Source organism: Labeo rohita, chromosome 18, assembly GCF_022985175.1.
Source record: "Labeo rohita strain BAU-BD-2019 chromosome 18, IGBB_LRoh.1.0, whole genome shotgun sequence".
Taxonomy (NCBI): Eukaryota; Metazoa; Chordata; class Actinopteri; order Cypriniformes; family Cyprinidae; genus Labeo; species Labeo rohita.
In genome coordinates, this window is record NC_066886.1 from 19,053,749 (window position 1) to 19,068,221 (window position 14,473).

The 14,473-nt window shown below is 31.6% G+C and overlaps 2 protein-coding genes across 3 annotated transcripts; one reads left to right on the forward strand and one right to left on the reverse strand.

The window, feature by feature from the left end:
* Positions 1-2,195: 2,195 nt before the first annotated feature.
* On the reverse strand, positions 2,196-8,596 carry actmap (actin maturation protease). 2 transcript variants are annotated; one of them, XM_051134430.1, is made up of 7 exons: positions 8,329-8,596; positions 7,970-8,167; positions 7,799-7,867; positions 6,048-6,172; positions 5,771-5,900; positions 3,862-3,932; positions 2,196-3,763 (listed from the first exon to the last, which is right to left on the reverse strand). In XM_051134430.1, the coding sequence occupies exons 2-7, from the start codon at positions 8,143-8,145 to the stop codon at positions 3,429-3,431; spliced, it is 906 nt and encodes a 301-aa protein (XP_050990387.1). In that variant the 5' UTR covers positions 8,146-8,167; positions 8,329-8,596; the 3' UTR covers positions 2,196-3,428. The 2 variants fall into 2 exon arrangements, with proteins under 2 accessions (XP_050990387.1, XP_050990386.1); XM_051134429.1 differs by having other exon boundaries at positions 2,197-3,763; positions 8,325-8,596.
* A 143-nt stretch (positions 8,597-8,739) lies between these two features.
* On the forward strand, positions 8,740-13,430 carry snrpa (small nuclear ribonucleoprotein polypeptide A). Its single transcript, XM_051134402.1, has 7 exons — positions 8,740-8,848; positions 9,737-9,813; positions 9,902-10,074; positions 11,495-11,665; positions 11,764-11,940; positions 12,616-12,704; positions 12,816-13,430. Exons 2-7 carry the CDS (start codon positions 9,741-9,743, stop codon positions 12,973-12,975), a joined length of 843 nt encoding a protein of 280 aa, XP_050990359.1. The 5' UTR covers positions 8,740-8,848; positions 9,737-9,740; the 3' UTR covers positions 12,976-13,430.
* The last annotated feature ends 1,043 nt before the right edge of the window (positions 13,431-14,473 follow it).

The window sequence follows — 14,473 nt, forward strand, 5'->3', positions numbered from 1 at the left end:
ACATTAAATTGCCAATCACTTCCACAACAATATTAAGCAGCACAAGCATTGAAAATAAGATTTTTTTAAGCACCAAATCAGCATATTAGAATTTTTTTTTTTTTAGTAATCATGTGATACTAAAGATTATAAATTCAGCTTTGACATCACAAGAATAAATTGCTTTTTAAAAGATATTATTAATAAAGAAAGCAGTTACTTTAAATAGTAACAATATTTCATAATATTACTATACAGTGAAGATCAAAATTAGAGAACAGCTTATAGGCCTGGTTTCACAAACCGGGCTTAGACTAGCTAGGATTAGGCCATAGTTCATTTAGGACATTTTGGGGTCTTTTTGCCTTTTTTATTAGATAAGACAGTAGAGAGCAGACAGGAAAGTACTGGGTGGAGAGAGGGGGGTGGGACCGGCAAAGGACCTCGAGATGGGATTCGAACTCGGGTCGTTCGCGAACACAGTTGTGCTACATGTCAGCGCACTAACCTAACGGTGCCGACCATTTAGGACATTTAAATTATTTTTATAAACATGCTTAGAAAAAAAAAACTACTGGTGTGCATCTTGAGACAAAACGAAGGCACTGATATAGTTTAAGATCAGTCAAGTTTCTTTCAGTTGAAACAGCTCAGACTTACATTTTAGTCTTAACAGGGTCATCAGATGCCCATTTTCCACAAGTTGACATGAATCTTTAGAGTTTTAATGAAAAGTTTATAATATACGTTGGTAAAAAAAAATTCTCAATAGTTGTGTAAAACAACACCCTTTTTACCTTGTCAAAATCAGCTCTGCAAAAATCATCTCATTCTGGTTGAGGCTGCTTTAAATGCAAATGAGCTCTGCTTGCCCCACCCCTCTCTTCTCTCTGTGGAGTGACGAGCCTGTTTACTTTAGCCGCATTTAGCCGCTAAACTTGCTAACTAGCACTTTATTAGGAAAAGAGATTGCAGAGATTCATAAAAAAAACCTTATACTCACTTCTGCTGTAGGTGAAGCTGGATCACGAATGATTTGCGTGAACATAGACGGATATATGTAGATCTGGAGGTGCATTCCCTTCACAAACAAATGTAATCTACTGCATCTTCAGGCTCAAATGTTGGGAGTAAATGACGACCACTACGTTCATTATTACATCCAACACAACAACACCTCAATCGCTCAATCAGAGATATTCTTGTCTAACTTACATGCCTGCTCCAGCATCGAAACAATGGAGGTTGGACTGTTACAGCTGATCTGAGGTAAGACGCTCATGTAAATCAACTATCGTGGGAGCGGCCTCTGAAAAAGGGGATATTATTTTTACAGTATGAAAGTATGAGAAACACAGATACCTCCAAGTTACAGTTGAAGTCAAAAGTTTACACCCCCACCCCGTTCAGAATCAATAAAAATGTTAATTATTTTACCAAAATAAGAGGGATCCTACAAAATGCATGTTACTGTTTATTTAGTACTGACCTTAATAAGGTATTTCACATAAAAGATGTTTACATATAGTCCACAAAAGAAAATTATAGTTGAATTTATAAAAATGACCCGGTTAAAAAGTTTACATAAACTTGATTCTTAATACTGTGTTGTTACCTGAATGATCCACAGGTGTTTTTTTTTTATTTAGTGACAGTTGTTCATGAGTCCCTTGTTAGTCCTGAACAGTTAAACTATCCAATGTTCTTTTGAAAAATACTTTAGGTCCCACAAATTCTTTGGCTTTTCAGTATTTTTGTTTATTTGAACCCTTTCAAAAAATGACTGTATAATTTTGAGATGCATCTTTTCACACTGAAGACAACTAAGGAACGTTCAAATGCTCACTGATGCTTCAAAAGGAAAAACCATGCATTAAAAGGCAGGGGGTGAAAACTTCTGAAAACCAAATCATTTGTGGGACCTTTTTATTATTTTATTTAATTGTATTATTTTATTTTACCACTGTTTTCTGAATTTTTTTAATTATTTTATTTTATTTTATTTTAATACTTTACCTCCAGGCCTCTTTTTGTTTTGATCACTATTTTTGGAAATAAATAAATTGCATTTCATTTCACTACTAAGTCTTTTTTTTTTTTCACTGTTTTCTAAAACATTTATTATTATTATTATTATTATTATTATCCTATTTAATTTTATTATTTTAATTCCAGGCCTCTTTTTGCTTTAATCACACTTTTATGAAAATGTAATTTAATTTAATTTTAATTTTGACAGTCATACTGCAAAATGGGTAAAACACTTCCTTGAAGCTAAGAGCACTGAAATAATAAAGTGCCAGAGTCCTGATCTAAACCTGACTGAAAGTCCAAGTTATCCAACTATGGCTAAGAAACCCATTTACAATTACCAAACTATGGAAGAGAGTGTGTGAGAAACTAGCAATGTCCTGCGGCCACAAATATGCTGGAGTCATTTAAAGCAAGTGCCTCTACACTTCCTACTTAATTTCTGACCCTCTAAATTTTTATTTGTATTCTTTTTTCATGCTACAGTGTTTACCGTCTTCTAATTTTGATCACTGCGTTTTCCACAAAATAAGGGTTTTTGTTGAAATGTCCTAGATATTTTGTCAAACAGTGTTAGTAGAACAGCAGCAGTTCCTTCAAACTTTGAACGATGAAGATTAACAATATATTTCAGGTAAAAATCAAGTACAGTTCTCTAATTTTGACCTCTTTAATGCAACCTCCTTTAAACATTCTTGTGAGTAAAGAGGAAGTTTTGAAAATGATTTGGATTACAAGGATACTGCTCACTTTATTACGGTCAATGTTCTATTCCTGCTAAGTGATGTTTTCCTCTGTCATAATTTCCTGTGCAAAGAGAAGTTCTTCCGCAAGTTGCACAACAGAAGAGTTCTGAAACCGCTGGATGACATCAGAACAGCCAAACACTCTGTACTATTACTGAGGGTCATCACTAAATGACATCTTCGTTCAGTTTGTTTGTCCTGAAACTAACCGAATGTTTAGAGGATTACCTCATACCGGTTCACACGTCAACAAAACAGTTAACTATCTAAATGCCGTTAAATACAATACAAGACGACTGTCGCACAAACCCGAATTACCAGACAGCAGAGTTAAAAAAGAGAAGGACTTGAACCACAAGATGAGAAAATCTTTCAGTTTAATCTTCGAAACCACTTTTGTTTCACAAGCTTGTAAGCTTGTGAAATAGATTTCAAACCAAACTACCAAGAAGAATTCATCTCTGTAACCTCGATTGTAAAATCCTAATATCCCATCTCATGGAAGCTGCATCAGTTTCTTACTTTTACAGAACGTAACTTTATCGTTTCACTTAGCACCTTTAGAAACACTCAAACTGTAAGGACACCTAGTGGATGAAGCCTGAAAATACAGGTGTAACCAGCTTCTGAAAAAGCTCATACCGTCTTCAGAAGAGTCTTTGGTGTTGTTGATCAGCTCTTGATCTGTGTGTTGGTGTGGAGCAGCAGCACTTGTCCTGCTAGACCCTTCTGTACGCCACCAGGTGGAAGCACGTAACGCGTCCCATCGCTGGCTCTCTGAGGGTCCATCTCCTTGAGTTGATTGTTGCTCTGTGTTACTGACTCAAACTTCCAAAGCTGGTAACGTAGACTCTTCCCTTGTTTAGCCAGAACAAACATTTCTTTAATGTCATCGGGCAACCAAGAGATAGAAGCCTCGTTTTGAGAGAGATGCAGCCAGGGAAGGGTGACGTCGTGGGAGAAGTGTTTGCTGTCCACACACCCCTGTCTTAAGCCTAATAATATACCTGGATAAAGACAGAAATTATTAGATTGAAGTACTGTTTCGTTATGTAATTCTGTGATGTAACTTTTAACTTATTAATTGTTTATTGTTTAGTCTAACCTGAGACGACTGCCCAGTGGGCTTTGTGGCCATTGCGTACACAGGGCTCGTGATTAAAATCCTCATCATATCTGTGCCAGAGCTGTCAGGAACACAACTACACTTTGTCTGAATAGATGTGATTCATTAAACTGTGTAATGTGCACATGACTATGAATATGTGTCTTTGTGTCATGATTTAGTTGATTATGTTAGCATTTGCAAACAAAGATGGCAGTTAAGAAGCCAAGTGGTAAAAAAAAAAAATAATAATAATAAAAGGTAGAGGTAAAATAATAATAATAATAAAATTTTGAAAATAATGAAATGAAATGAAAGTAAAAGAGGCCTGGAGGCAAAATAATAATAATAATATATATATATATATATATATATATATATATGTATATAAAATAAAAGTTATTTCAGAAAACAATAATAAAATAAAATAATAATAATAATAATAATAATAATAATAAAAAGTGATAAAAACAAAAAGTGGTAAAATAAAAGAAAAAAAGTTTCAGAAAATAGTGATCCATACTAAAGGTAATAAAATAAAATAAAATTAATAAAAGGTGGAGGTAAAATAAATAAAATAATAATAATAATAAAATTCTGAAAATAATGAAATGAAATGAAAGTAAAAGAGGCCTGGAGGCAAAATAATAAAAATAAATAAAATAATAATTATTATTTAAAAAATCCAAAAACAATGATAATAATAATAAAACATTATGCAGTGGTAAAAATAATATAATAAAAGTTATTTCAGAAAACACCTGGAGTTAAAATAAAATAAAAAAATCAAGTAATAAAAAAATAAATAAATAAAAACAAAAAGTGGTAAAATAAAATAAAGTTTCAGAAAATAGTAATCCATAATAAAAGTAATAAAAAAAATAAAATAAAATAAAATAAAATAAAAGAGTTTCATAAAACTGTGATCCAAAAAAGGGGCGTGGAGGAAATGAAATGAAATAAAAGTTATTTCAGAAAACAGTTAAAAACAAAAAGTGACCTGGAGGTAAAATAATACAAATAAATAAAATAATAATACAATTTGAAAATGAATAAACAAATAAAATAAAATAAAATAAAATAAAATAAAATAAAATAAAATAAAAAAATAAAATAAAAGACTCAGTGAAAACAGTGATCAAAACAAAAATTATTAACAATAATAAAAAAATAAATAATAATAATAATAATAATAATAATAATAAATGTTTCTGAAAACGTTTCTAAAAACAGTGACAAAAGACTAATAAATGGTAAAACAAACTAACAAACAAATAAAATAAAATAAAATAAAACAAAACAAAACAAAAAGACTCAGTGAAAACTGTGATCAAAACAAAAAGAGGCCTGGAGGAAAAATAATAATAAAAATATGCATAAAATAATAATAATAATAATAATAATAATAATAATAATAATAATAATAATAATAATAAATGTTTCTGAAAATGTTTCTAAAAACAGTGAAAAAAGACTAATAAATGGTAAAAAACAAACAAACAAACAAACAAATAAAATAAAATAAAATAAAATAAAATAAAATAAAATAAAAGACTCAGTGAAAACAGTGATCAAAACAAAAAGAGGCCTGGAGGAAAAATAATAATAGAAATATGCATAAAATAATAATAATAACAATAATAATAATAGTAATAGTAATAAAAATGTTTCTGAAAATGTTTCTAAAAACAGTGAAAAAAGACTAATCAATGGTAAAAACAAACAAATAAAATAAAAATAAAATAAAATAAAAATTATTTCAGAAAACAGTAAGCAAAACAAAAATGTGGCCTAGTAGTAACATATAATATATAAAATAAAATTATTTTAGAAAACAGTGAGTGAGCAAATGAAAACATGAACAAACATAAACAAACAAATATGTATAAATATTAAGCATTAATGATACGGTACAAGAACAGGTTGCCTGCCAGCGAGGTGTTTAAGAATGACAGCAGTGTTTTCTCCCATCATGCCTCCTGATAACCTCTGAACTCTGCACCCACACACTTCCTCCGCCAGCTTGGCCATGTCACTAGCTAACTCAAAACAGAAAAAACACAAACATTGTAGCATAGTAACTATAAATTATTAACAACGATAGTTCACAAAGATAGATAGTTCCTTAAAGTTACATTTAGTCCACATATGACAGTTACATTGGAAAGTAGTAGTTTACTAAGTACCAGAAAACATTTCTCCTTGTTCAGTGTAGCCGTTGTCTTTTGCCATCTGGACCAGTGTCTCCAGCATCACCGTCTTAGGAGGCTGCAGAAGATGAGTCGCCATCCATAAGGCCACAAGACCACATCTGAAGTGACATACAAGAGCAATGAAATATCATCTAGCAATGCAAACATGCAGCTACACAGGCAGAAAAATAACAGAAATGAACAGACATATTGTCAAGGCAGATATCAGCCGATAAGTTTTTCTGTTTGGCCCATAAGTGTCAGAATATTTGTCATATTCGCTCTGTACAGGGAAAGGTAAAATTAGCAATAATTGATCTTTTCAGATCTTCACTTTTTTTTCTTAGTATCACTGAGATACTATTATAATTTTTAATTAATATTTTGAAAACTAACATTTTGTTATGTGCTTTGTCATTTGTATTACTTTTTAAAAAGATAACTTTATTTATAAATATTAAATAATATTAAAATAATAGTAGTAATAATAATAATTAATAATAATACATTTAAAAAAATACAATTTTACTTCATTTTTATTTTATTTTAGTACATCAAGTCAAACTTAATAAAACAATACAATTTTTTAAAAAAATGCGTTTTTGTCATTTGTATTGCTTTTTAAAATATATATACATACATACATATATATATATATATATATATATATATATATATATTTTTTTTTTTTTAATATTAAATAATGATAATAATAATAATCATCATCATCACAATAATAATTATAAATAATAGTGTTATTACAATAACAGTAATAATAATAAATAATATTATATTTTACAAAAAACAATTTTAATAAAAATGTATTTAATTTTTTTATTTTATGTTAGTACATCAAGTCAAATTAATCAAAATGAATTTTTGTTGTGTTTTTTTAATATATTGTATTTTTTATAATTTTTTATTTTTATGAAAATAATAATAATAAATAATAGTAATATTACATTTAAAAAATATTGTTTTAATACAATATAATTTTATTTCAGTTTTAGATTGTTATTTTAGTACATTAAGTCAAACTAAATGAATGATTTTTTTTTTTTTTTTTAAGTAAACTACAATAATAATTTATTTTCTCTATTTGAGAAAATATGATTGCCAGTGTGTACAGAATTAAATTATGCACACTGTTGGTTACAATGTTTACTTCTAATTTTTTATGTTTTTAACATTTTATTTATTTGTGAAAAACAGTATAATAGGATTGCATAATCAAGAATTTGCTACGTATGAATCTGTTTAATTTGCAGGTTTGTGCTTTTTTTTTTTTTTTTTAAATCAAACGCAAATGATTTTTTGTCCCTATTTTGATTAATTTTCAAATGATTTATTTATAATTTAGTAAATATTGTGTAATATTATAAAATATATATTTTATTGCAGCACATGGTTTGCTAACTTTAAATGAGATATCTTAAATGTTACAAAATATTGCAAAATGTTACAAATATTAATTATTTTATCAAAATAAGAGGAACCATACAAAATGCATGTCATACCTCTGATTTTATAATAATATAACAAAAAAACAAAAACATTTAAATAAATGTTAATTATTTTATCAAAACAAGAGGGGTCATACAAAATTATCCCTCGTATTTCTGTAAATCAATATTTTGCAGATTCTGCAAGGTGTATGGAAACTTTTGAACAGAACTGTATATAACAGCAACCCTGCAACTCTACGATATTGACATCAACCTCTAAGTATTTTTATGAAAACTTACTGTGGACCATCTTGAATAAGTGAAGGCACATACTTATTGAACAGCAACCACTGCAGATCCTTCCTAAAACTTCATGGAGAAGTGTAGAAAAAATATACAATCATGACTGTACCAAAAAAAAAAAAAAAAAAAAAAAAACTCTTCCAAGTATAAATTGTGGTTTGTACTCACCTGCTTTCTCTCTGTTCTAAAATATTTCTGGCCTCTTCATAGTCCCCTTCTACAGGGGCCCTTCCCTCTGCTAAAGCCAGGTAAAGCTTCTTCTTGCTGGACACTGAGCGAGCCAGTGATGGGGGTGGAGGTGGGAGAGGAGGTGAAGGAGGTGCTACAACATTCTCCACAGACATGCTGCTCCAACACACTTTCACACTGTGGAGTAAATGAATAAAAAAACAACAGACAACAAGACATGGTGTCACAGACGTGTTATATAGATTACAGTGTAGTGTCCAATGAAACGACACCAAAACAAAGATGCACTGAATGGACGTGCTAATCATATAAGCATTCGCAAAGTCACACGAACCTACATCAGCGTCCAAGTAGTTATTTCAATACTATCTACTAGTATTTGACTATGAAGTGCAGCTGAAGTCTGGGTAGTGTTCTCCACTTAGGGAATACCAAATAAGGACATACTCCCATGGTCGTAAGAAGCAAAATACAAAAACCTAAATAAAATACAAAGATAATAAAATTTAAAAAAATGTGGAAACCTGCTATATTTTGTGTCGCTATCGTTTGTTCAATATTAGAAGCTGCACTTTATATAATTCCTATTCAACTACGTGACAGTCGGACACAAAACAGCGTAACACGACCGACGCACCAATCGGTTGATAAAACGGCCCGCTCTTCTCTAAAATAGCCAATGAGAAAAGCTTTAATAGTCGGGTGTACTGGCCAGACAGCCAATCGGCTGGTTCGCCGGGAGAACAGCTGTCCAATCGAGTTCTTATATAGGCGGGTTTACAAGCGGAAGTTGCACGTTTTTTGTGTTCTGTGGTTTCCTATTGAAGTGTGTAGTCGGCTGAAGCGCGTTTATTAATTGTAAGTAGTTTTGTCTAACTGTCTTCTTTTTATTAATGCTGTTTATTTTCTTATTAGTTGTTTGCTTATTTTGCCAAAATGCGTGTTTTCTCTGAGTAGTAAAATTGTGGTTAGTGATTAAATTAACTAAGTCGCTAGTCCCCGCTTAAACCAACGAGGTCGGTCAGTCATTCATATGTTTGTAGCGCAAATTAATTTATATATGAACGTATTTCTGTCTTCTTGATGACTTTCACCTTAACACAGGTTGTTTCTAGCATGTCCATTCCGTGCAGAGGGTTAACCATCTGTGTTTTTTATTATATATATATATATATATATATATATATATATATATATAATTTATATATATTTATATATTTTTCTTTCTTTCTTTCTTTCTTTCTTTCTTTTTTTATTTTTTTATTATTTTTTTAAATTATTTATTGAGTCATTCAAATACAGTAGCCAGGAGGTGAACACAAAGAAAAGGAGATACAAGATTACAATGAATTAGGAAAAAAAAAAAAAAATAATAGTAATAAAATTAAATAAAAAAAAAAAAAAAAAAAAATGAAAGAGAATTGCATAAAACATGAAAATGTTTACATACATTAATACATTTAACAGCTTTCTTGTTTGTCAGATTGTAAACCGATTTTAGGTATTGCTTAACTTCTGATTTCAAAATGAGAAACAATGGTTTATAATCACCATACTTGCATTTATGTATAGCAAACTTTGCCAGCAAAAGTAACCGATTAATCAAATAATATTCCTTCTGGAATGACATGTCGTTAGTGAAAAAACCAAACAGAACATTTTCAAAACAAAGCTGAAAGCTGGGCATGATATGATCTCTAAGAAATGAGCAGAAATCTGACCAAAAATCTGTGCTTTTTATTCCAGAATCATGGCGAGCCAGGAGATGCGGTTGAATCACACTATTTACATCAACAACTTGAATGAAAAGATTAAAAAAGATGGTATGGTTCTTTTTGTTTTAATAAAACAATTTTGTATATTGTTCATGCTTTGACCCTTTCCTTTTTTTTTTATTTATTTTTTTTTTAGAACTGAAGAAGTCGTTGTATGCTATATTCTCCCAGTTTGGACAAATTCTGGACATCCTCGTTTCTCCTACATTAAAAATGAGGGGTCAGGCATTTGTGATCTTCAAGGAAATCAACAGTGCTTCCAACGCACTCCGCTCTATGCAAGGCTTCCCTTTTTATGACAAACCTATGGTAAGATCTGTGATTTTTATATATACACTGATGTTCATAATTATAGGATCTGTAAGGTTTTTAATATTTTATTTTATTTTTTTTTTTTTTTTTTAATTAAGAAATCCCTTATGCTCATCGAGGTTGCATTTGTTTGATCAAAAATACAGAAAAAAACGTTAATGTTGTGAAATATGATTACAATTTAAAATAACGGTGCTATCTTAATATACTTTAAAATATAATTTATTTCTGTGATCAAAGCTGGAATTTTAAGTGGTCATTACTCTTGTGTTCGGTGTCGCATGTTCGTTCAGAAGTCATTCTAATATGATTTATTATCAATGTTAAAAACAGTTTTTGCTGCTTAATATTTTTTTGGAACTTGTAATACTTTTTTCAGGGTACTTTGATTAATAAAAAGAACAGCATTTATTCAAAATAGAAATCCTTTGTCATGTTAAAAAGAAATGTACATGACTATAAAAGTTTGAGGTCAGAAATTATAATAAAGACTTATATTGTTAGTAAAAAAATCTGTTTTTAACGAATGCTGTCCTTTAAAATTTTTGTTAATCAAAGAATCCAGAAAAAAAAAGCATCACAACTTCCAAAAACAATATTAAACGACAACGGTTTCCCACATTGATGATAACCAAGTGTCAAATCGGCATGCTAGAATGATTTCTGAAGGATTGTGTAATGGATGATGAAAATACAGCTTTGCATGAAAGGAACCAATTATATTAAAAAGAGTATTCAAATAGCAAACAGTTATTTGAAATTTTTTACAATTAATTTACAATATTATTTTGATTAAATAAATGCAGCCTTGATAAGTTTAACACCATGTCTTCACTACACGTGATGCAATGCTGCAACATGCCATAAAAGGTTTTTGTCCTAACTAGCTTTTAGAAACCGTTTCTATTTCCGCAGCATTGCGGTTGGAACAGCAACAACAACAACATACAAACTACAGTGATAATCATCAGATAATTATTATGTGGTTTATTCAAAGTTAAATGTGTCTAATGTGAGTCTAAATATAATTTTGCATGACCTAATAGCCATACTAAAAGCAACAACCAATAGTTACCTCAGATCTTGAAAATATATTAAAGCGAAGATGTGCATCAAAACTACAAACTCGGTGTGAACAAGCATATTCCATAACAATAACGGTACCACTCATTCAGTATGTACCTTTAATAATCTTATAAAGGAAGGATTGGCTGTGATATTTGATTCTGTCGTGTCATGTCTGGTGTTAACGCCAAATTGCTTGTAGCTGACTTCTTTAAAAAGCACTGGATATCTTACAGATCGCAAATTTTTGTACGGCAGTGTATCTACACACACACGCGCTGAATAATACTTTTATGCTTATAAGCCGATATGTTGTAATCTGAACTAACATGCTCTTAAAATCTGTTCACAGCGTATTCAGTATGCAAAACAGGACTCTGATATCATTGCGAAAATGAAGGGCACATATGTGGAGCGAGACCGTAAGAAGGAAAAGAAGAAGCCTAAAGCCCCTGAAGCAGGCGCTGGGAAAAAGGCTTCTGCTGCCACAGCTGCTATGGCCGGAGTACCTGCAGCCATGCCTGTTAGTATATTTGGGATCTTTGGGAATTTCTGCGCTGACTCCATTGTCTATTTTCAGGCAGTTATTGATTTGAATTTTTATTTTTTGGTCATTTACAGGGAATGCCACCCATGAGCCAAGCCCCCCGCATGATGCCAATGCCTGGCCAGCCTCCCTACATGCCTCCGCCTGGTATGATGCCACCTCCTGGCATGGCACCTGGGCAGATGCCTCCAGGTGCTATGCCTCCAGGTCAGATGATGCCAGGACAAATGCCTGGCCAGATGCCACAGCAGGTATGTAATAAAACTGGAATGAAGACTGTATCTTTTACTATCAATGTTGTATATAAAATAAGCTTTAATTAGTTATCAATTAAAGTTAAAAATGATATAAAGTTGTGTATATTTAAACTTAAATTCCACAGGCAGGTTTTATAGAACTTAAAGGATGTATGAATCAATTGTTGAAACATTTTAACTTACTGCAGTTTGCTGTAATAACTTGTTTTATGTTTATTTCACACTATAACTAGTAGTAAAGCGGAGGAGCTGATTGGTTCACTCGTGCTCCATGCTGCTACTTGAACTGAGACACATACAGCTATATATTTTATCATATTCTATAATGTGTATAATGTATTATATATATTTTTTTCTTTATATTTTTTTTAATTTAAAAGCGGCATGTTTTATATTGGTAAATGAAGCGCACTGCTTTGTTCAGTATTTTGTCATTTTAAAAATGGAAAAAAAAAATGGTGCCAGTCTTCCCCTAGCATCTACACAGCTGACATGTTTATTGTTTTGTGTGTGAAATGAACACTAACAAAAAAAGTAATTGGAGAAGCACTTATTAAACATCGCCATTTTAGTCAATGATTTCAGTCCTCCAAACCTTATCCGACTGAATATTTTCATTTGCCGAAATTCCAGTGCGTCACTCTTTGATTAATAACATTTTGTCTGTAGGTGTCCGAAAACCCTCCCAACCACATCCTGTTTCTCACCAATCTCCCAGAGGAGACGAACGAGCTCATGCTGTCTATGCTGTTCAACCAGTGAGTAATTGTTTGCTTTTAGAAATGTCCAAAACTGTTGCTTTTAAACCCTGCTCAGTGGGGTGCTTTAGAAACATTTTTGCTAATCATGATGCCGCATTCTTCTCATAGGTTTCCTGGATTCAAAGAAGTCCGTCTCGTCCCTGGTCGTCACGACATCGCTTTTGTGGAGTTTGATAATGAGGTGCAGGCGGGCGCAGCCAGAGAAGCTTTGCAAGGCTTTAAGATCACACAGAGCAATGCAATGAAAATCTCATTTGCAAAGAAATAACAGTCTCATACATGCAGCTTCTAAGACACATGGCAGTTATAAAACACAACTGACACAACTGAGCCCCCCCTGGAACAGTTCAGGCTGTTGTTTAATGGCTGAATAGATTACATGCACGCCATTTAAAAGAAAAAGTCCAGAGATGAAATGTAATTCTTTTTTATTTGATGTGACTTGCCTAGCTGTGCCCAATAGATTTGTACTGCACAATGCAAGGTAAGGAGTGAAATGGAAATGTTTACCCCTCCCACACCCTACTTCATCTTTGAACCTTTATTTCCTCTTCTGAGATGATCGACCTTGGTGAGTTTGTAAGTATGCAGGGCCCCCCACCCCCCACCCCTCTTCTTTTTAAATTCCAATTATGTCTTCAAAAGCATTGCACCCAGAGTCTGGTTCCCAGACATTGTACCTGGAGCTTTGTTGTTTTATTAAATCTCAGTGTTTTACATGTTGCTTGCTGCTGCTTGTTTTTTTTTTTGTTTTGTTTTTGTTTTTTTTTTTATTCTTTCACATGGGGTTTGAGATTGTGTTATTGTTGAGTTCAAGTAGTTGGCTGATCATGTACGGCAACAGTAGAGCCACACAATTGTTGCCTTTTATGGAACACATTCTGTACATATTTACACTACCAGTCAAAAGTTTTTGAATGGCAAGATTTTTATTAATTTATTTTTTTCTCCAGTCTCTTCTGCTCACCAAGCATGGATTTTTTTTTTTTTTTTTTTTCTTCTTTCCCCATCCGAAATACAGCAGAAGTACTGTTATTGTGAAATATTTATAATATATTTTAAAATGTAATTTATTCCTGTGATCAAAGCTGCATTTCTGGCATCATTACTCCAGACATTACTCAGTGTCACATGGTCCTTCAGAAATCATTCTAATATGTTTTGCTGTTCAAGAAAAAAAAAAAAAAAAGATCAGCCGTTATCTGAAATAAAAAGCTTTTGTAACATTTTTACACTATACCATTCAAAAGCTTGGAGTTAATATAATTAATTTAGTTTAAATTTTATTTATTTATTTATTTTGTTTGGGGGGAAATAAATTATAGAAATTAAGTCACCTTCCAAAACAAAAATTCAAATATAATGTACTCCCCACCTTGACCAAGATGTCTGTCTGTCTGTCTGTCTTCAGTCGTAAAGAAATTGTTTGTGGAAAACATTTCTGCATTTTTCTCCATATAATGGAGTGATATGGTGCCCCGAATTTGAACTTCCAAAATGCAGTTTAAATGCGGCTTCAAACGATCCCAAATGCAGTTGTAAACGATCCCAACCGAGAAATAAGGGTCTTATCTAGCGTAACGATTGGTTATTTTAATAAAAATAATACAATTTATATACTTTTTTTTAATGCCAAATGCTCGTCTTGTCTTACTCTGACTGGACTGTTTTTGTTCCGGTTCATGACCGTTAGGGTATGTCGAAAAACTCCCATCTCATGTTCTCCCTCAACTTCAAAATTGTCCTATATCGCTGTTTTACCTTTT